The sequence below is a fragment of the Harpegnathos saltator genome, unplaced genomic scaffold, assembly GCF_003227715.2.
Source record: "Harpegnathos saltator strain DR-91 unplaced genomic scaffold, Hsal_v8.6 scaffold139, whole genome shotgun sequence".
Classification (NCBI taxonomy): Eukaryota; Metazoa; Arthropoda; class Insecta; order Hymenoptera; family Formicidae; genus Harpegnathos; species Harpegnathos saltator.
The window spans coordinates 765,001-787,758 of record NW_020229916.1 but is presented as its reverse complement, the minus strand read 5'-3'; the positions used below and the strand labels follow the sequence as shown (position 1 = coordinate 787,758).

The 22,758-nt window shown below is 49.0% G+C and overlaps 1 protein-coding gene across 2 annotated transcripts in view; it reads left to right on the top strand.

The window, feature by feature from the left end:
* Window positions 1-19,279, top strand: part of LOC105185292 (uncharacterized) — a 352,769-nt gene extending 333,490 nt beyond the window's left edge. For both annotated transcript variants that reach the window (XM_019842371.2, XM_025308096.1), the window contains 3 exons: window positions 3,020-3,292; window positions 14,153-14,356; window positions 15,165-19,279. In XM_019842371.2, coding sequence (XP_019697930.2) covers window positions 3,020-3,292; window positions 14,153-14,356; window positions 15,165-15,274 — 587 coding nt within the window. In that variant the 3' untranslated portion in view covers window positions 15,275-19,279. The remainder of the gene's footprint in view (window positions 1-3,019; window positions 3,293-14,152; window positions 14,357-15,164) is intronic.
* The last annotated feature ends 3,479 nt before the right edge of the window (window positions 19,280-22,758 follow it).

Here is a 22,758-nt window from a genome sequence, read left to right as displayed (position 1 = left end):
TGACACACGCATTCAGCACGTGTTTTCGCGCAAACGTGCGCGTACACACACACACACACACACGGAGAGCACTAGCGCGTGCTTTGCCCCGTCCGTGGATTCCTCGATCAATTTGGAGCCGATCCTTCCGTTACGAAAGGAAGTCCGACCCGAGTTCCGCCGGCTTCCCCACGTCCGATCTGAAGTACACGCGTGTGTAAGGCGAATGTCCAACTAGCGATGATGATAAATCAGCCGACACGGGTCGCTATTTCCTCCGTGTGTTCTAAATTTTCTATATTATCGGTTATGATTAAATTTCTCAGGTAAAATTACAAACGTAAATGCTAAATGCTGCAACGTCATCATTACAAGCGCGCAGGCTAAATATTTACTTCAAATCTTTACTTCGCCGACATCTTGAAAGTTGACAGCTTGCATCAGATGTCTGTTTGTTGGATCTTTCAAATACCCTTTAATTTCTCGGGAACTAAATTGCTCACGAAGAAGCAAAATCATATCGTCAGGTCGTTGTATATGCTGCTTTAATAATTTCCGAGAAAATAAATCGATTAAAATCTTTGCGAAAATTAAAGGATAATTGAAAGAGATATGAAAACCCGAACGTTCAAAAGCTTTCGAACAGAATCCACTTTGTGCGCGCTTAGATTAATACGCGTGTTATTAATTAATTTATTTATTTTCACGATGGGGTCACTCGATCAGCACTCGGGACATTTACTTTACCTCTCTCTCTCTCTCTCTCTCTCTCTCTCTCTTCTCTTCTCTCGCGCTATTAGACCTCAAATTAAAATTCCTCCGAGGCGGAGGCGAGCTTCGGAGACAAATGCGCCGTGAGAGCGCATCCGTTAGCCATTTTTATCACCGACGGAAGTGCTAGCTCCTCGCGACATTGGAAGGATAAATACACTCTAAATTGGCCCAAGGAGCTGTACGCTCCGAGGTATGTGCCCGAGACAGCCGCCGTATGTGCTCCGCGACAAAAGTGCCCATGTACCTCGCGAAAGGCGCGCGAGCGCGTGCATAGTCGCGGCGAGAAGTTTGCAAATGGCTGAGTTTAACAATCAATTCGCGAAGCACAGCTTTACGAGCGCATAAAGGATCATATGCCGGATCCGTCGTAAAGTCTCTCCTCTCGCTCTCTCTCTTTCCCAACACCCTCTCCCCTCTGTCTCCTCTCTCCGTCTCACTCTCCTGCCGGCTCGCCTTTCAGTTTCTCCTTAGCCGATTCTGTAACATTGACGAGGAGCAGAGTCGTTTCGCCGCGCCGCGCCGCGCCGGTGCGGAATTTATCGCGCCGCCATTCGCACTCGTCTTCTCTTTTGTGCGTCGCACTCTCGGTGGATACACGCACGTGTTACCGCGTTATAGCGGCGCGGATCGCTCGGCTGAGAGTGACAGCGTGTAAAGCAGCGTCTCCTTACCTTTTTCCGCATGCGATTGTGACTGCGATTCTTGTCGCGTCGCGAACCAACGTTTCTCGTTTCTCGTTTCGTCCGTCTTCGACTGCGTGTCTCGAGTAATTCGCGACTTCGGCCCGAATTACTTATGAATTCGCAGCCGAATTCGAGACGCGATTCTAGCGACTTGGTGCGGACGGGATTTCGCGGGAAGGTAGTCTTGGAATCATTCTTCATGTGTCTATAAATCTCTAATCTAGAACACGCTCCACTTTTCACGCTCGCGTCCCGAATTCCATCAAATTATAAACCGAGTCTCAGCTTCGTGATTTATCTCGAGTGTGCAACGTGTTGGCTGGAAAAATGATTTTAATCAATATATATATATATTATTAATGAAATATTTACACAAGTAATGAAGCGCATTAATGTACCAGTAACCGGACAGTTGAGATAGATTATGGCCCAATGTTCGGATATACATTGCATGTAACTTGTCCCAGTGTCTGACCGCAATTAGAAAATGAGTGTGTACTAATGGGAAATAATATAAATATAGATGTTATCTCTTAATGAATTTATTAACGTTTGGCCATTATTTTGCCAAGCCATAGGTATTATGGTATTACATACTTATTTAATTAATTTTTATTTTAATACAAAAGTATCAAATTGGCTATATTTTTCTCCAACTAATCGTCAAATATTGGAGTTTTTCTTTTTTTATAATAATGTTTTAGTTTCGTTCATCATGTTGTTAAAATAAATAGTAAATATGTTTCTTCAAAGTGGTCGGATACTGAGACGTGTCCGGCCATTAGGACGTATACCTTACACGCGTCAACGATCATTGAACTATTCCGCGATGAATTGAGGAGCAACGTAACATGTAAACGTGACACGTTCGTTGGCGTCGAGCGGCCGAAGACGAAGCTGTCGCGAGCAGCCGGCTGGGAAGCGCCGTTGCAAAGTAAGCTGCCGATCGGTATCGGAGCTTTTAGTCTCGCGCCACGGCTCAAGTGGCAAATATAAAGCCGCGATAAGGAGGCGTGAATTCTTTCACGTCGAACTCGATGAATGGACGATCGGCGGCGGCCGACTTGCCGTCGCCTCTGCCGTCGTCTCTGCAACGACAAGGGTCTCTCTCACCTCGCGACGCGGATCGTGTTGCGTTAATTTCCTACACGACAACGAGGCGGCGAGACGACGAGGCGGAGACGGCGGCGGCGGCGGTGGAGCGAAGGAAACGAAGTGGAACGCGTTTACCTTGGCGTGCGGAGCACGTCGACTGCGTGTCGATCGCGTATCAAATTGCTCGGCTAAAAGTTACACTGCAATGTAAGCACGATCTTCTGTTTGCCGTCGGGAGATCACATGAAACTTTAATGGCCGCTATTTACACGTGAGGTAATTCAATGGAGCGCCGACGCGGCAGCCCCTTCTCCCCCGCCCGTGATCTTTTATTTGCCTTCCCTGGCGCGCGCACGCGCGCGCGATTGAATGTCGAGAATTCGTTTCCCGGTATAATCAAGGTAAGAGAAGCCCGCGGACGCGCGCGGCGTCGCGTCAACGGCACTGTGAAACACACAAATGAGCGAACGGCCGTCGCATATTTTCAGCATCCGACCCGATGACCCGGCAGTGCCCCAATCTCGGCCGCTACGAGATCGTGTCGCTGTTCCGGCCGCCGAATGCCGACAACGTCGAGGATATATTGGCCGTCGACGGCGAGCAGAACGTTGCCAACGCGGCGGAGGTGCACGACGTCCGAATGCCTTCCACGCCGTTCCCGAGGCAGTGCCATCACGGCAGCGTACGTAGATTGGACATCGGCTGCAGGACGCCCGATCGCATGGAGTTCGCCACGTCTTGCAGCGACGAGGCGTTATCCGGTAAGCACTTTCGCGAAAAGAATGAGTCGTGGAAACTTCCCCCCCTTCACTCTTCAAGTCCCTCGCGATTGCCCGCGAAACCGCGGCGGTCACGCCATCTGTTAATTCTTGATGCCTGATCTTGTTTCCTGATGGTCCTGCTGAGAAGGATTTTTGTGAAAGTGTCACGTCGTTTCTTTCAAAATGTCAATTAATCTCGATTAATAGCAAACTTGATAATGAACGTTATAAGAATCGTATCATATATTATTCACCAAGACTAAGTGAGAATGAATTGAGAAGGCAAGTGAAGAAGAAAGTCAGAATTTACTGCGAAAATGAGAGGAGAGGGGATTATTATGTGTTGCGTAACTTGCCAACAATCACTGACGCGACTCACTGATGGCACTCGGCGAAGAGCGCAGTCGCTCTCCTCAGCACTTAAAGGGTTCAAGTCGGACGAAAGGTGAAGCGCGCGATTCGGCAAGCTTTTGAATTCTCACTTTTGCACACGGAGTCGGTAAGTACGCGTGTTCCGCGCGGGCCGCTCCTGCGTAATCAATCCGTTATTCCTGAATTTTCCCGAAAGTCTGCTTTAATCTATATTGGAGGGACGAGGGCTAATACGTATAACGGGCTGTTCCACTTTTGGCGGCTGACTTCTCTCGCAGTTCTCTCGTATCGCTCGCACGGGCACTTTTCAATCCTCCCGCGGTTCCTCCTCTTAACCGGTCGAAAACAAGTTGGACGGAGAGATGCCTGATACGTGATAGGGAAGATCACTATCCGCGCAGAACGACGAGTTTCGAAAGCTCCCGAAAGCTTCGACAGATCTTCGACGTGTGACGTGGGTCGGGACGACTAACGGGATATATTCATCGTCGTGGTCGTCGACGTCTTTTGCCCGACTGTCTTCCCTTCTCGTCTTCGTCTTCGCTCGTATCCACGTCGTGTTGATCTTGTTTGAAGCGTGCGTGCGAGATCATATCGCGCGCTTTCGCTGTCTCGCGGAGCGCGGAGATTCATCCTCATTTGTTAATTTTCGTTTTAAATCCCGAAGTCGGACGATCGATGGAGACGTCGTACGTAATATATGCCTCTGACACGGTAATAATTAAAACGGCGAAGCGATGAAATCCTCGTTCGCGCGCGAGCGAGGATTTCACCGCTTCGCCGTTTTAAAAATATTCTCTCGCCGAGGATAGCGATTATTCACCTTATCCTCCGCCTTTCAAGAATAGTTATCTTCAACGAAGAACATTTTCTTGGTAATAGTCTCCGAATATTCTCATCACACGATCTGGGAAGTTCAAGAATTTCTTCCCTTTTCAAGAATATTGCAAAACTTATATTTTCTCATGGAAGAAAAGGGCGAAGCAAATTTTTATCTTAATTTAATATTTTCGTTTGAGTTGAATATCTTTAGTCGAAGTGCCAAACTCGAGACGAAGACGAGCCTAAAATGTAATCAATTTTGAATCAATTTGATTTGTTGATCTGCTGATGTATAAACTGTTGAAATACTTGAAACAAATAGCATTTACTTGAAGTATCATGCACTTCCCGATCACGCTAATTCTTTTCCGCGTCGCTTTCTCTCGCGCTCCCAAAATACCAACGCGCGAGAGATGTTCATCGAGGTCTTGTCTCTTTCTTTAATTCGGTTTTAACGTCGCGTCGGTGATTATGTCGGCGACGGCCGACATCGAGACAGATATTTTCCGCTTTATCGCGCGAAAAGTATGAGAATGACGGGTCCCCGCGTTTGAAGGACTCGCGACGGTCTTGGTCATCTCGCCATACGTTGTCTTCGACGGCGTATTCATAGGAGTTTCGTGCTTCGGGGGATGAATGTTCGAGCGCAGGTTCCCGAGGCGACTTGACACAGGCTGGAGCACGTCCGCCAGGAACATCTTATCGGATTACCCACGCCATCCTCCCCGAACTCGTCCCACTCTAGTTCGCGCGCGAAGTTATCACAAGTGATGATAGTTAGTTTGCGGAAAGGCAGCGGCGTGACGGCTGTTGTGGGTGAGACACCGCTTGCTTATGTGCGGCCTAACTCGGCCGCACTTCCTTCGCTTGGTGCTTCATAGATAAACAGAATCGGAGAAACGCGGCGACTCGTCATTCGGCTGCAGGTTGTGCGTGACGAGCGACTTCGGATTTTTCACGCGAAATGAGACGAGTAACGAGTGCGAAAATTTTGACGGAAAATTTTGACTCAAATCCGTCTCGTGACTGATTCAGTTTTACGGCAGCGCTTACAGTTATGTACCAAGGATAATAGAAAACAATGACGATTGCTCGGTAGAATGAATAATTCGTTCTTGATAAAATTGCTTCATCGGTCCATTTTGCTATCACGATCCATCAAGATTCTTGCATTCACTTGATATCTGCATGTCGTTATAATTTTGTATGCAAAACGGCGGTAAGAAATTTTACACAATAGCGCGCATTGTTTCCTGAAATTACAACGACGTATAAAAAATGCGACATTTTTGCCGTTTCATTTCACCTGAGAAATTCGAAATCACTCAACCCAGTTTATAAACCGCGCCTCCGAAAGGTTTCCAGATACAAAGGACAGATTCATTGTTCACAAGCATGCCATCTCTCTTCGTCTAGCTTTCTCCGATAACAACCGGGCTAGGCAAAAATCAATCAAATGGTAGCGGTCATTCTCTGCAGGTGAGGTCGCGTCGCAGGAGCGCTCTTGTGGAGCGTTCAGTGTATGTATATATAAGTCAATGGCAAAATCGTTCGCGTTTGTTCGTGTAGTTTTCGCGATTCGCCAGCCGGCTTCAGCCGGCACATTCATCGATATTCTCCGCCGTGAACCCGTGAGATATTTAATTAGCTTCGCTCTGGAGTACGACTGGCCAACACGCGATTCAAATTAAGCGCGAACGCCGATAAGTACGATCGACCTCTTCACAGCGGCCATGCGGATTTAGCTCTTCCTCGCGTTTCTTTTTATGATAACGGACTCGTTCCGCAGGCGAAGCACGCGGAGTGCTGCATTTTACGCGGCACTCCGTTCGCATAAGTCGTTACGGCCGCGAGAGTGTCTGGCCGTCTCCCAGCGGTATCTACTTCCCGGTTGATACGTACAGCCGATCAGTAGATAAAGCAACGCCTCGTCAGGCTGCCGGCTGCGCCGCGCCGAAGTGATCGCGATAGATGTAAAGTCAGACGGTGTGAAAATTGCGAACGGACGGATCGCGATTCGCGTTCAACCGATCGAGAATACACGAAACCAATGCCGCGATACGGTAAACGACATCACGTGTGATTTTCCCTCTTTTTCACTATACGAGTCAACAAGCACGGAATCGTAAAGTTACACGGAGAAATATCGCATTCTGCTGCGAAGGAGAACGGTTTTGCTCAGTCTGTTCTTTTCCTCTTCCAAGCAACGGATCTATCTTGGACGAGGAATCTCTTCGTCGTAATAATCTCTTAAAATATACTCATCGCAAATTTTCGGGAAGCTCAGTATTGTGCTCTCGGAAGAAGAATTTACATCCTCTCGAGAATTCTTTTATTCTTTTTCGAAGAATATTATAAAACTTGTACTCCATACATGAGAGTAAACCGAATTTTTGCTTTATTTTAACATACCTGTTTTAATTGAATATTCTTGATTGGAGAACTAATCTTACCTAGGACTCGGAGTGAAATTTGATGCCTTGTGACGACAGACTTGTGGGCACGCGTTTGATCAGGATTCCTCGCGGCCGATAAAAGGGCGGCCCTCCCTCTTCGCATCCAGCTGAATTTACGGTCTGAAATATTGCATTAGATTAGAATATTGAAACTAGATTAGTCAATAATGAATCGCCTACGTATCAGGGGCGTTATTGTAGCGGGATTCCCGTTAATTTTCACGAGACATTTATGAACGGTCGAACGCGAGAATATTTGTCGTCCAAACAGAGCGCGCGTGTGTACATCGACGTCGGCATAAACTGCGTATTTAGCTCGACGGCGCTCGACTATAACGATAATAATAAATTAACGTGATTTCTGGATTAAACGGATTTCCGGAAAGGCGGAGGCGCGCGCGGATTAAATCGGCGCTCTCGCTCTCGCGAAGCGCCGCGAGCGATACGGACGCGACGCGACGCGACGCGGCTCGGCTCGGCTCGGCTCGCGCCGCTCGCGACGTCGATGATGTCTCTTTTGTAATCCGCGAGAATGCTGATACGTTGCGGAAGCCAAGCGGCGACGAGCCGCGTACCGCGCTCGGCTGAGAATTATTTTAGCGGCGCGAGTTACCGGAGACATGTTGACACAAGCGAGGATTTAGGCACTCGAGAGCCCGCTGCGTTTCGCGCAACACGGGTTTGTATTTCGAGACGACTAGGACGACGACGATGTCGCAGAAGAGAAGACAAAATAGCCATTAAGACTTCGTATAAACAGCATTCCCGCTCGGGCTGCGGTTTACGTCGGCGACGTCGGACACCTCGAGCGCGGCTCCTCGAGCGCGATCGTTAATCGCGTCGAGCCGCGCGCCGCACAGTGGGGCCAGATGACATTTTTTGGTTGAAAATTCTCTAGAGACCTGAATCTCCAACCGATCATCGGCACCAATGGATGAGCTTGATCCTGAATAAATTCCAAAGAGATCCGTTGTCACGTCGCGATTGTGAGTCTTTATGTGTTTGTCCCTTTTGAGGTCAATAGATTTAACTAATTTACCTCGGGACGGACAAGTTTGTGTGAATTATATATAATATAATTATAATATATTATTATAATATATAATATAATTATAATTATAATATAGTATAAATGTTGCGCGTGTCCGTCTCGCGCGTACCGGGCCCGCGAAATCAACTGACACAGGATTAGAGGAAAAGAAGAACTCCGCTTTACTTCCAATATGTACAGACTCACGAATATCCTCTCTCGTCTTAACAATATTGAAAAGAAACGTTTAGGTCACGTCTGCTCGCGGCGGCGGCTCGTGACAGACTGCGCTGCTGTTGTTTTTCAACAAACTCCCGTCGTCCAGACACAAACATCCTTCAACTGTCAAAATCCATATGCCTAAGGCTCGCGGACAACGGACGCTGCCACACTCCTTGTGGCTCGTACACAACAATATCAAAGCGGAATGAGAAAGGATCTTTAGGATTTAATCCAAGGAGACGAATATTTAAATACCGAATCTTTAATTTTTACCTCTTACAGTTGAGAGTCTTTTCACCTCAAGCAAATAATTAAGAATATTGTTTCGTAAAGGACTATCGCAAGGTATCGCAATAATTGATCAAAATGTTAAGAATGTGTTTTCTGTGTGTGGACCCGTTTAAGAAATTGTGTCTAAATTAATGAAATAAATCCGTGAAATGATTCTATGAAATAAATCCGTGAAATGGTTCTATGAAATAAATCGTGCGATAAATGGTAAATGAATGTGTGATAGAGTAATTTAAAAATGAGCTCCGCTATTGTGTCGTTGTCTACTTTTATAGCCTGTAGTGGTGAGAAATCTCCGCGCGAGTTGATGACCACTCAGATAAGAAAAGGGGAAAGATGATTCTTAGTTATCGATGTCCAGCTCGAATTCTATTCCTTATCAAGCGTGAGAAATCTGATTTATGAGCGCGCGGTGAAAATCCACCGTGCGAGTATGATTCGATAATCAATAATCACTGAAGGCATAAGCAGCATCTATGAATTATTTCATGGAAGAATTACGTGAACGTAACACTGTCTAGCCGAAATTTTGAAAAAATTATCTGTTTAGGGTTTATGGGCTTAGGGTTTGTCTTAAAAGTTTCGGGGCTCGAGCTTGATGTTTTATAGCTGAATATTCAACGTCGAGTATTGGTAGATTCTCGAGCTATGGCTAGATTGGATTCTTGGACTATTTGGGGCTCTTAATATATACGGCTTCATGCATCCACGAGCTAAAAAGCTCTCGGACTGATAGATTCCTAGGTTGATGGGCTTGAGACTCAAAATCCCTCGGTTTTGTGCTTAACGGGTCTGTATTTGATGTTTTTGTATTTTGGGCATATGAGTTTTGGGTTAATGGGTTTCTGCTTCAAGATCGATAAGTCTCGAGGTGTCTGTTGATTGGTTTCATAGTTTTAATCCGCTGAATACGCTATTAGATTAGAAATAAGTGTCGAATAATGAGTATTTCACAAGTTTCTCGCGTTCGTCAATAATGTTTCCCCTTTGAGGCTAGTAATTCGAGAAAAAAATTTTCTTTTTTATTTTGGCAAGACAGATCTCTTCGGAATTTATTCAGGATCAACCTCACCCATTGGTGTTGATGATCGGTTGGAAATTCAGGTCTCCAGAGAATTTTGAACCAAAGAATGTCTTTGGCCCCACTGTGCGCCGCCGCGTCGACGAGTCTCGCTCACTCGCGTCAGCATCGGGATCGTTCGCGTGGCAAACGGCGCGTTCCGATTCCTCGGACTTCCGTGACTAATTAGGCGCGCTAACCTCGCCGGCCTCGATGAATTTAAAGCTGCGTTTTAGGGCTCGTTACTCTCGCCGTCGTCTCGTCGTCGACGGCGACGGCGGATTCTATTCTCGGGAAGCACGCTCTCGTGTCTCGTAAAATCAGCACACACCCGGGGAACGTCGACATAAGAATATTTAAACGGGACATCCTGCGAGGGGAAAGTCTGGTGTTGTTGAGGGGACAGTTATGGGTTCTCTGTCGACTTCGAAGGAATTTTGCTACGTTGCTTTATTGCGTGTCGGTGTGTTGTTATAATTTTTTTTACATGGAGTCAGGGGAATTTGGAATGGGCACAACTGCGAGAGTTGAGTGATAATCGGTTCTGGGGGAGTCAGGGTGGAGCTGTATGAAACATTTGATGTCACGACGGCGAATTCGGGTGAAACACAAATGATATTCTACTCTTTCGATTTCGCGGAGAGTGGAGTCTCACCTGAACATCCACCGATTCGCTCGATTTCCAGCGATTTTTCGTTCATGCAGAATCAACTATCCGCTTCGAATCGCCGCGGTTGAACATCAAAAGTGAGGAGTGAAGCTGACGTACTCCAGCGTCACACAGGACGCATTCGCTCTAATCGGCCGCAACATTGGCTCATATAGAGCCAGAATCCACTCTAAGCTTGAGTGAAACATCCACTATGGCCGTTTTTCGAGCGGCGGTATTTTCATTGTCGCTTCGAGTGAAAATACTGCCACTTTTCACTCGTTTTCAGTGGGATCCCACTCCAAGAAGCGTGAAGAGTAATCCATCAAATAGGGTAAAGACAGAGCAAGCGTATAATAAATAAATATTTACAGCACATACCGACACTCTGCCGCTTTTGTCACAACCGGTTAGCGCACAAACTCGTCAACAGTGGCTCGCAATTCAGACTATTCGCCGCGCTCCTAACTTTGGTGTGAAAACTTACAGACTGAAAAGGATGGCCTGTGTCATAGGCACTTTGTCGATCTCTGTCTAGCTTCACTTCTGTTGGAGAAAATCAGACGAAGATGCTATGCTCGTGAACAATGAGAGAGAGAGAGAGAGAGAGAGAGAGAGAGAGAGTGTGTGTGTAATTGTCCTTTGTGTTGTCTTGGCCTCAAACCTTTCACGACAAGACGTAGGCTAGACAAGTCCATGTGAAATGCGTCGTAAGCAAATAAGTGTACACGAATTAAATGAGCTGAGTGGCGGCGAGTCGAGCCGAATGACTCGAAGCAACGTAGCTCTTTACCGAAAATTGCTACGCTCGCAGACGAAAGAGTCGTCGGTAATATCTGCGTGTAGATTTCAGAATGCAACCGTCGTGGCAATTTGGTAATTATTTGGAACAAATCGGGCACCTCTCGGGTATACTTCATTTTTATGTGTGTTATAAACTTGAGTGAATTCCCGAATAACTTTCACTCAACTCACTACGAGGGGGTCGCATGCAATTTCCGAGATATATTACTATAAAGCGTCAGAATTTTACGTTGAAGTATACTCATGATAAACGCGCGGTCCTCGTAAATTCTTTCTCGCGTAAATGTTTTGAGTTACAAGATAGAGCAACTACATCGCGGTGGGTTAGGTTGGGTAAGATTAGGTTCGAACAAATATTCATTTGTTATCCGTGTGTGCGTGGATGTATCTGGGAAAATAGCGCTTAGCTATGATGTATGTGCCGCTATGCCGCGTTCCAATACACGCAAGCAACATCACATGTTGGTTGTTTAACGGAATTTTTATTTGAGCGGCCCGTTTCGATCACGTGGAACGCGTTGGAGAGGTTTTGTGAATTGTTGCGGGATTTTATCCACTTGAACACCGAACATGTATTTCTTTTTAAACAATAACGCGCGCGCGGTCGTGAATGCACATTACATAAATTAAAGACTAGGCCTGTTTAGGGAAAAACATTTTGACCGCATATATTAGACTACACGCGTCAACCACATAGTTCGTTGAGTAAAAGTCACTCCGAAGCTCACTCCTGATAAGAAATGTCAAAATGAAAAGAAAAAATGTAATCTTCTCTCTGCAATCATCGAGAATTCTCTCTCTAGTTGGAAAATTAATTCTCCCATCAGAGAGCAGACGGACGCGTTCTGACGGATGAATCGCGCAAAAACCGATTACGGTCTACGAGCCTTGTCTAAATGAACAGTACACGCTTCGTCCGGATGTTCTCACGTCGACGTTGAGAAAGCTCGAGACACGCTGAATAATGAGACAAGCCGGCCCGATCGAGCGACGTGACGATAATCGAGCGGTGCGAGCGCGATCGGACAAGCCGGCCAATTCCGCGTTCGTATTTGATGTATCAATGTCGTTTACCATGAGCTTGATTCTCAGCGAGCGGCGGCGTCGCCGTGCCCGGGCCATCTCGCGGTCTCGCGTTTCCTCTTTATGCGAAGTCACGAGCTGTCGCGCGACCGCAGTAAATTCTCATCTTACCATCTTGCAACTACGATCGGGTATCGTCGCTCGAAACGTCAGTCCTGATATCGATGTGTCGGCAGGATTTACGGCCCTCGTTTATTCCTCTTCCGTTCGCGCATTGTTACGGCCGGAAGGAAGGAAGGAAGGAAGGAAAGAGGAGAGAAGCAAGTGCCGTAAAAATGATGACATAAAAGTAGCAGCTAGCTGCTTGTCGAACGATCGAGTCGCGCGCCTTTTTCTTTTTCTTCTTCTTCTTCTTCTTCTTCTTCTTCTTCTTCTTCTTTTCTACCTCTTTCACTTTCTTTCTTTCTCTCCTCCGTTCCCTCATCCCTTTCGCCGGGCGCGTTAATTGAATGGCTGAGGGATCATGGTTAGTTTATCCGACGGCCAGCGCGGAATCGTTGTACGAAGTTATGAGCGATAAATTTCGCGGCGTAAATCTCGACGAGACGAGTTTTCGCGATTAATATTTCAGAACGGCGCGTTCATCCGGGAAATATCGAGCCGGCCGAGGTGCTGCGCGGCCGAGGTGTCTCGTGTCAATATCGCGTTAATATCAATCGACCCGCGCGTCGCGCCTGTCACGACGTTGTTGCCTCCACTCGGCGCGTGATTACTTACCGCGAGCGAAACGGGACGGGCGGTGGGTGCGCATTGTCCCGCGAGAAAAAAAAAAGGATGTGTCCGAATTTCGAAAGTGGGACAATTTCCCGGAGAGGAGGGAACGCCAGCCAGCCTCCCTCTTGCCGGCCGAGACAATCTACCGAAATATCATTTTCCCGGGGCATTGAATTTATCTCGTTCAGCCGGGTGCGTCTGCTCGGCTGAGCACAGCAAGATTTGTACTCGAAAGGGTGGATATTAATACAGCTGTGTGTGTGTGTGTGTGTATGTGTGTACCATGTTTTTGAGGTCGAGCAGCTTCCTCCGCGCAACAATCGTATTCGAGTTTCGCTGTTATTTTTCGACAAACCGCGATATACCGATTACTCTCAACGATGCTTGCGGACCAATTTCTGCCGAGTTATATCTATCGATGTTGAAGAGAGAAAGAGAGAGAGAGAGAGCTCCGTCTGACCTCTAATTCTTGTTCACGATGTCGGGGGGGGGGGGGACTTAAATGATTGTCCTATAATTTTACATTTAATATTTCCAACGAAACTTCTCAGAAATTATTCTCCTCTTCATACAGGATTTCGTCACTCTACGAACGAGTCTGACGATATAATTAATCTATATCATACATTATTAACACTTATTAACTTTCAGATCTGCTATCACCGATCACTGAGCTGAACACACCTTAAGTTTGTGCCATATGATTTCCTTTCGTGTTTCGTGACACTTTTTGTTCTTCGATGACGTGTATTGTGTCACATGACAACCAGATGACTCCTGCAAGAAAATAAATAAATGAATAAAGAGTCCCAACTTTCCGCGAGATTGTTTCAGTTTCCAGAGGCCCGATTTTTCGGGGCAATGTACGTCCACCGGGACCGCGGTGCGTGATTTTCCGACGTAGATCGTTTCTCACTGAGACCCGGGCGCGGAGGAGACAGACATTCTCTCCTTATTGTCGTCCTCGGCGCCCGGGGGGAACAAGTTGAACAACGACGACGTGGAATAATATCAAATCTCATTAACGAGTTATGGCCATTTTCCAGCGGCCCGCCCCGTCCAATTCGCCCCGTGTGGCTCGGCGTGTTATTGTCGCGGGCCCTTCGAACGGTCTTAAAAACTTCGGTTCGCGGCCGGCGCAAAGTTACCGCCGCGCCGTGATCTCGCTCCCGTTTCTCCCGCGGGACTTAACAAAAAAAAGACAAAAAAATCGGGAAATTTAATGCGACTCCAGGCGGCGGTTTTTCATCCAACGAGCGATGTTTCGTTTCTCCCGCCTTCTTCCTCGTCCTCCCCGGCATCGGCTCGCTCGTCATTTTCCCCGAGCGATGGCGCAAATGACGCTTCGTTTTTCCAGAATACTTATGCCACGGAACTTGGGTCGAGAACGACACCGCTTACTTGGTGGCTAGCACCGACGTCGGACGTTACTGCCTCGTTTACAGCGCGTCCGCCGCGACGACAGGAAGTCGTGAACTCTCGGTGACGGGCCATCTCGCTTCCTGTCCGAGAGCCTCTCATCGCCATCCAGTCTCGTGGCAGGTTAACCTCACGTCGTACGGTGAGCATTGTTAATTCTGGATGCGACACGCGACTCGACTTCCCGGAAGTTTCCCCTTCGTTCGTGCCGGTTATATAACTCGAGCGTTCGCAGCTCTCGTTTCTTTTTTACGTCTCTGTCGCTAAGTTGCGCCGCAGTCTTGGGGATTCTTTCGAGTTGCGAGTGCGCGATCGATCGAAGTCCTGCTTATTAACCCCTTGAACCCGTTATCTCTCGCGAAGTCTTTTGCGATGTACATCTCGACCTTGTTACTAATGATTTATGAAATAATTCGTGGAAAGTCAGACCTGAAGAAACTCGAGTCGTTCTCCACCCGGGGAGAACTAGAATCTGTCGGCTGGGGCACATCCGTGTCGCTCTAGACCAGAAATGCGTACAGAGGACATCTTTCTTGTTTCGAGCGTCTCTTAGAGATGTCTTCAAGGTGTATTTGGAGGTTTTGAGAAGATCAGGGATTCAAAGGGTTAAGCTATACTTATTAACCGTATTAATCACTTACCCGACCATACGCACACTCGGGCGAAGAAGAAGAAGAAGAAGCGTCTCTCTCTCTGCTTTAACGCGTTCGCAACTACGTGTGCTTGTCCCTGATCAATTTTGATTGACTCGGTTTCGGTCGATTCCCAAAAGACAAGTCCGAACTGCATCCAACGGAAAAAGGCCGGGTCGAAAGCCGTTTCGACATTCAATGCATCCTCGATTCGGAAGAATCCGGGCGAATTCCGGATGCGGAGCGGAATACCAGCCGCTCGGCTGCCGAGCAGAATCCGAATCGGGGCGAAGAAGAACGACGTCCGATCTGTTTCAGCTCAATGCGGTGACATCTCGTCGGCGACTACGTGGGCGCTCCGGATGCCGGCGTCCCTCTTCAACGTCATCTTCATCGGCGCGTTCTTCGCCAGGTACATCGCGAGGTGATGGCACTGAGCCGAGACGCGCCACGCACCGGCGGCCGCGACTGTATAGTTGAAAAGGAAAGGAAAGAACAAAAAAAAAATACAGAGACTCTTTTGGCGATATTGCGTTCGTGGTGATAATACATAAAACCTTCTTGGCGGCTTGGGGCGGCAGGGGGAGTCGACGTAAACTAATAATCAATCGTAGGACGTAAGCGAGCGCGAGTGGCGGGCGAGGAGTGGACTAGGAGACTAACAGAGACAGGTCGGGAATGGGTAGAGGTGTATACATATTAGAGATGCATGTGCCAGCCCCGCGAATGTGGCAGAGTCGAGTGTGCGCGTTAGCGAGGCTTTCACGAGTGTACATAAAAATCGATGCATCCGCGAAACACGATCTCCTCGGGCTGGTCTTGTCGGGCCGAGCGATCGGTCGCTCGAGATGACGACGCGATATTGCCGCGGGTAACGAGGAGCGCTCCACGCTCAACATCTCCTAATAACCACGATCAACGGAACGAGAAGAGAGTTGTCTCGTTGTATGAAAATAAAAACAAGTATTAAGCAAGATTATCCTGTACAACGTTATCCTTTCGTGAAACGCGTTCATACGCACGCGCACGCACACACGCACACGAATTCCCCGCATTATCGCGCGCAACGATATTGTTTAATAAATGCTAATTAAAAGGGAGATTTGGGAGAAAAAGCGAGAGAGAGAGAGAGAGAGAGAGAGAGAGCGAAAAAGGGAGAGAGAGAGAGAGAGAAGAAGAGGGAGAGCAAATTCAATGCTGCGAAATGTAATTTCGTACAGCAGCTGCAAAATAGCCCCTCTCCCTCTGTCGTTCCACTCTTGTTAATAATTGCAATTACAGAAATTATCCCGCCACGGATAGAGCCTCGAGCAGTGCGCGCGAGTGTGCGCGCGTGCGCGAGCGTAGATGTGTCGCGAATTTCTGTTCTCTTTAAATAAGCGTCGCTTATTGCATTCGTGAGTATCCGAGTAGCTCGTTACATCTCCTTCGTGTTTTTCTCTCGAGGAGACGCGAACAGCTCGAAGCGAGAACGTGTTACGTGGTGGATGTCTTCGTAGATAGAGCGAGAGCGAGAGCGAGAGAGAGAGAGAGCGAGAGAGAGAGAGAGAGAGAGAGAGAGAGAGAGAGAGAGAGAGAGAGTCGGCGTGGATTTGCGTTACTGTATAACGGCGTACGTTTGCCTTTGAAGATGCGAGAAACCCGACGACGACGACGACGGCGACGGCGACGGCGACGGCGACGATTTATTGACGCAAACATGGAGAGTTGCGTCTCTCGCGCGAAAAAAGCCCGCACCGAGGCCGCGACCGGAAGTAATGGACGCGCCACATCGGTGCGACACACTTCCAATTTGTGCATTTATCTTTTGTCGGCGCTTTCTCGTAACGAGACTTCATACGCGCGCGCGCAATGCGCATTTATTTGTTGCACGTGTTGTCACGTCCAATACGCGGGATGACCCACTTTTGTCGCGTCGCGACTTTTTAACGACAGTTTCTTCGGCCAGTTTGGGACTGAATTTCCTTCGGCGGCAATGTCGACGGACTGATTAATAACGTTCAAATATTATACGCGATCGAGTATAAAGAACGGCTTTCCGAGCCAATCGAGCCGACACCGAAACTACGCTCTTCGTGTAATCTCAGGTGCGGCGCACGCTCGGATGAAGTTTTAACTCGAGACGTAGCGCGAAGACGCGGAATATTAAAAATCAAGCGACTGCAAAAGCACACGGGAACTTGCCTCGACATTTTCGCCGGAGGAAAAATCGCCGGCTAATTGCCCGGCGGATCTGCCGGTGCAAAATAATTCGGTAGAAAGCGCAAGACGCCCGGTCTCTGTAAATTTACATCAAAGCTCGCGTAATTTCTCAATGTCCAAATTAGATATTCACCTTGAATTTCCGTCTGTTTCAATCCTTCAACTCTTCGACCTTCCTAAACCGTCGATCATTTCGTCCTTCAACTGCGCGTCCCCTGTCGAGTCGAGGACGGCGAAATTCCCCTCGGTTTCATCTCTCCGCACACGCACGCTGCCGTCCGTCAATTCGAACAACGCTCGACGAAGCGTCAGCGTTAGCGTGCGAAAACTACGAGTCGCGAAGACGACGAGGGGCTTTGTCGAGGCAACGCACCTCGTCGACGATATTTGCTGTGAATGGGAGCTTTCGACGAACATCGCTCTTTACCAGGGAATATACAGCGGAGAAAGCACGCGCGCGCGCGACCATAAAACAATGAAAGATCACACGGTCGAAACTAATGGACGGTAATGCGTGCGTACGAGCTTCCATTAGGAAGGGAATACTTGCGTGCAAAATTGATACAGCCTGATTTCGCTCGATGTAATGCAAGTCCCCTGCGCTTGTACTAGTCGTTGCGTGAGAGACGATGTAATAATAATAAAGAAAAAAAAAAAAAATAACAAGGGTGCTGGGGCCAATATTATATTGAAATGAGTGTTGAACGTAGGATCGAGAGGGAGTGAAAGCGCGAGCGGGGGAGCGATAGAGAGGGAGCGATAGACCTATATAAGAGCGCTTAGTTAATTAGAGGAAGCCCGCAGCCTCTGCCACATTCGCCGGATTGCGCTCGGCGCCTGCGAGCGTCCGATACGCGCGAAATCGTGTATTTATTTAGGGAAGAATAAGATAATCGCCACGTCCACAAAACTTGTAATTATACGCATTTCCGTTGAAAGCCTCGTGGCGCGCGACGCGCTCTTTCCGCCTGCTGAAGAGAGACGGCGAACGAGACGGCGCTGTGTAAAAAGGGGAAGAACGGTGGTGTTAAGGGGGAACGGGGGAGGAGGGAGAGAAGAAATCACCGAACGATTATTATTGTAATTACCGCTACTATCGCTACATTAGTAACACTTGAGGCAGGATCGTGGACGAGACGTGGACGACTCGCTCGCTCCGGGAAAAAGAAGAAAAAAGAAAAGGATATTTCTCGCTTTCTTTTGTACTCCTCGCGGCAGAGGACAACTGTCGAAGCAAGCCCGTTTATAGTCCGTAAGTTCTATTGTAAAAAAGCAAAAAAAAGGGGGGGGGAGGGAAAGAGGAGAGAAAAGAAACGTCACACCGAGACCCGCCAGCAGGTTGGACTTCGATCCTCGCGCGATCACACGCGCGCGAGTTCGATACCGACTGTACGCCACTTGAAAGCCTCCGCGGAGTGCTCGGGCAAAACCTCGGCCGTCGGACTCGTAACGCGATGCGAAAACGCGCCAGCGAGAGGACTCGAGATGATAATGACACGCCAAATAGAATATCACTGCCACGGATTGATATTCCCCTTCGGGGCTGTGAAATGTGCAAACCACCACCACCACCACCACCACCCGCGAGAGCATCGCCAGTGCACGCCGGCGGGACATTTTGATATTAGCGATATACAAATTTCATCGAAATTCGATGGGGAAACTCCGAAACCGACATAAATTCCCGGAGACTTTCGCTCGAGGCCGCGCGTTGACATCCGGTCGAGTTCGATCCAATCGGGACTCGACCGTTTGATAATTTCACTCCTGACGATACCGATCGCGCGACGTCCACACACGGGGGATGTTTCCAATTTTCTGTTAACGTTACTCGATCTAATCGTCGAACGATCGTGACGGGAGATCGTTGCAATACAACATATCGCTGTCGGGGAGGGCGAAGGGGCAGTAGGAGAAAATTAGGCTGCACGCGATAACGATGAATAACGCTCAGGCTTCCCCGAGACTTTCTCCGAAAATAGATTGAACGTCCTTTATTCCGTACTCTGAGACTTCCCAGTATGACCTTCGAGAGATTAGAATGACGGATTTTCGCGAGAGAGTTTCCGATATGCATCAAATAGGGATTGTCGTTTATTCTGCGCGATCTTACAAAGGAAGGGAGAGAAAAGAAGGGGGAGAGAAAAGATTCGGTCGCGTGACGCGATTCTCTTGCAGAAACCGAAACGTCGCGTCGATCGGCTATACATATTTTTTATCCCAGCTATTTTAACGAAGGGATCTCGGATCGCAAGACGGAGGACGGGAACGGTCGCTCGATCGCGCACTAATCGATCACTAATACGATATACTTGAGCAGTTAGATATATACGCAGATATATAAAAGAATATATAAATATAAATATAAATATATAAATATATCACACGAGACAATTCGATGTTGGCTATAAACTCTGTACACTATTAGATAAAATAAAGAGAGAAATATAGAAGAGGAGAGAGAGAAAGGCAATGAGGATAGAGAGTCGGCGTTCGATCGGCATTCGATTCGGTCGTGTTGAATCTCCCGCGTCGCGCGACAGGCGAGAGGCCGCTTTTTCGAAATCTCTTTCCCTTCACGAGCGAAATGGAGTAGAATCGCGGTATACGGCCGTGTCCTTCTAACGTGACGGCCGCGCGTTTCTCCCGTCCTCAACGATCGCCCGCGAGCTTCCGCCGGAACATTGTCGAAGACTCCGGAGAGCGCTCGGCCGCTCTGACCGCCTATTATCCTCGGCAACATCCGTGATCCTCGATACGCTCGCCCGTTTCGCGCCCTGTCAGTTTAGTACCCCGGTAGTGCGGCGAGCTGGAGCTATCTCGCTTTTACGAGCTGGCTTTGTAAGCCGGTGCAGGTGGTGTACAGTGTTACCGGACGCGAAATATACGTCTCGCGGGCCGTTATTGCATTCCGGGATCACGGTTGTGGGAAATCACGATTATCTGTACATAGTAGACCTTAAAGGACCCGGACGACGCCACGCGACCACGACGAATACGATCGAGCGCGATTGCCGCGTCGCGAATTTGCACCTCTCGACGCGAGACGGATTATCCGCTGGCAAGGCAAGAGAAAGAAAAGTAACAGGCTGGGAGCGAGAGAAGAGTAAGGGGGATGTGGGATGGGCGAGATTGAGTTCAACGAAAAGCCGCGCGAGAGTGTAGATTTCAGGGTATTAATATCGAAGGTTAAATAGTTATACGAGATACACAGAAATATTTAAAGATAAATTATATTATATAAAAAAAAAAAATATATATATATATATATATATATACTATATTTCTATTGTTGTGAAGTTAACCGGTGCAGCCGACGCTAGCCGCGTCGACGCGAACACTCTGTCCTTGTGATTACGTAGTCCGGAGATGGTCGCACTCGCGAGAACGCGAATTGCGTCGCCGTCGCCGTCGCCGTCGGTGGCGCAGTTCGGCGTTCGCGCGGACCGCTCTTCATTCCTCCGCGAGCGAGACGAGCGTACGTAGCGTATTCTCACGTTCCCGTCGATTCCTCAATTCACGGGCGGCGGCCGGTTCATCGAGAGAAGAGATCTCTGGCGCGACGCGCGTATTTATCGAAGAAGACTCGTGTGAAGAAATCGCCGCGCCGCGTCGCGTCGCGTCGCGGCCGCGCGTTTGTTCCCGCCGAGCGCGGAAGTGACGAAAGCCGGATACTCAAACCGGAAGCGGAAACGCGCGCACGCGCGCGGGGATACTCGCGCCTGCCTTCCTCCGGGATTCATCATCGATGAACGCGTCGTGACGACTGTTACCGTCTCCAGTCAACTCCAGTCGGCTCGAAACGCCCGCGAACGACTTCCGCTCAAACGAGCGGGCCGTTGATGAACGCACTCGATCGGCCGATCTCGCGGATCGGAGCTGACGGATTCCTTCCCTCGGGACGTCCGCTCGCCCGCGAGATCCCGCTCTCTCTCTCTCTCTCTCTCTCTCTTTCTCACGAGAATTCTCGGAGCGGGCTGTCGTTCGGAACCGGCGAGGAGCGCCGGTTGCTTCCACTCGAAGCGACTCAAGCCGAGAACTCACCGTCGCTCGCTCGAAATCGCAAGAGTGAGCGTTTCGCTCGAACTCAGACTCCGCAAATCCGACTCCATGTGAGCGGGTGTCTCGATCGATCAGAGTGAATACGCTGGAGCACACAAAGAGACGCGAGTGCCTGGCCCATTCGGCAGACCGGGGCGCGTTCTCCCAATAGGGGTGGCTCCGCCGAACGCTTTGTTTCTGTATTCATCGCGAGAGGAGAACGGCGGACGTGGAATCGCGAAATGTTCCCTTCAGGTGCTTTTGACTTCATCAAAGTTTCCCATCCGAGTTTCCATCGGGATCGCTAAAGCGTCGCGCTTGAAAGAGGAGAAGAGTCGGAGAGTTTTCCAAAAGCGACCGAGTGAGAATTTTCGGCTGTCTCGAAAGTAACCTACTCGATCGCGAATGAATAAACTCGAGCGACGTGCTATTAGTTTCTTGTCGATCGCGAGGATTGATTGATGGAAGAGTTTGCGGCTCTACATGCGCGCACGTGCAAGCTTGAAAGTCATACTTGCTCGGCCGTTATTATTACTTGCGCGATCTTCTTTATTTGGTGCAAGCGTACGGTCGAAAGTTGTGTGCTCGCAATTTCGGGGGACGGCTGAGGTGTGACTCTTGTGACGCATACACATCGGACTCAACCTCTCGAGCGGAGGTATTCACTCGACGAGTCGGAGCGGAGAACTCGCTCCAAGCACGAAAGGACGAGAGGTCCCTCGAATTCGAGCGACTCGCCGGTCACACTCCGCTTCTCGAGCGAAGTCTCTCGCCCCGAGCAATTCGGAGAGCAGGCTCGCGCTCGCACTCCTCGCCGGCCGCGAGCGCGGATTTTTCCCCGTGTGACGCGACCCTCGAGGCCCCCACTCCCCCGTTGTTACGAATCACGACGTGTTATCCTTATCGTGGCGTACGGCTCGATGATGATCGAGGTGAAGTTCCGATCGGAGAGCGACGGCGCAGCTCCAACTTAAGCCACTTCAATATACCCGCAATAACGACTATAGATTAAGAGTAATCCCACGTGTAAAGGACGCCTGACACATTTTTTACCGGAGGATATCACAGCTTTTTCCCGCGTACGTGCCGCGATCGGCCGCATTAACGCCGTCGGGCGCGCTCTCGCGAACCCCGGCTGTCGCTCCAAAAATGTCTCCGCGGCGTATTTTCGGGGGCGCGATCCTCTCTCGCAGCTCGTCCGCGGCGCGACGACGGTCGGTCTCGTCGCTCTCTCTCTTTCTCTCTTTCTCTCTCTCTCTCTCTCTCTCTCTCTCTCTCTCTCTCTCTCTCTCATCTCCGAACGAACGAAAGGATCCTGCGACGAGTCCTGCCGCTCGCGCGCGGAATGCGTCCCCTTCGCGACTGCGAGCGCGCGCGACGACTCCGATGCGTGCGATGTTGCACCCCACAAGCGTACAAGCGTGGCACGGATTATAAATTTAAGAAGTTAGGCCAGGCGAGAGAGACATCGACCTTATAGAAGTATGAGCGTACCGACGACGAACGGGAGGAGGCATTCCTGCGGACACGCAGGACCGCGCACGGAAATGCCCTGCGCGCCGTGATCACGAGAGAGATCCGAGGAAGGTACTACTACTCTAAAACTCCACGCTTCAAAGCTACGAGAATCTATACATAACTGAGTGTTTTACTATTGGATTAAAATATT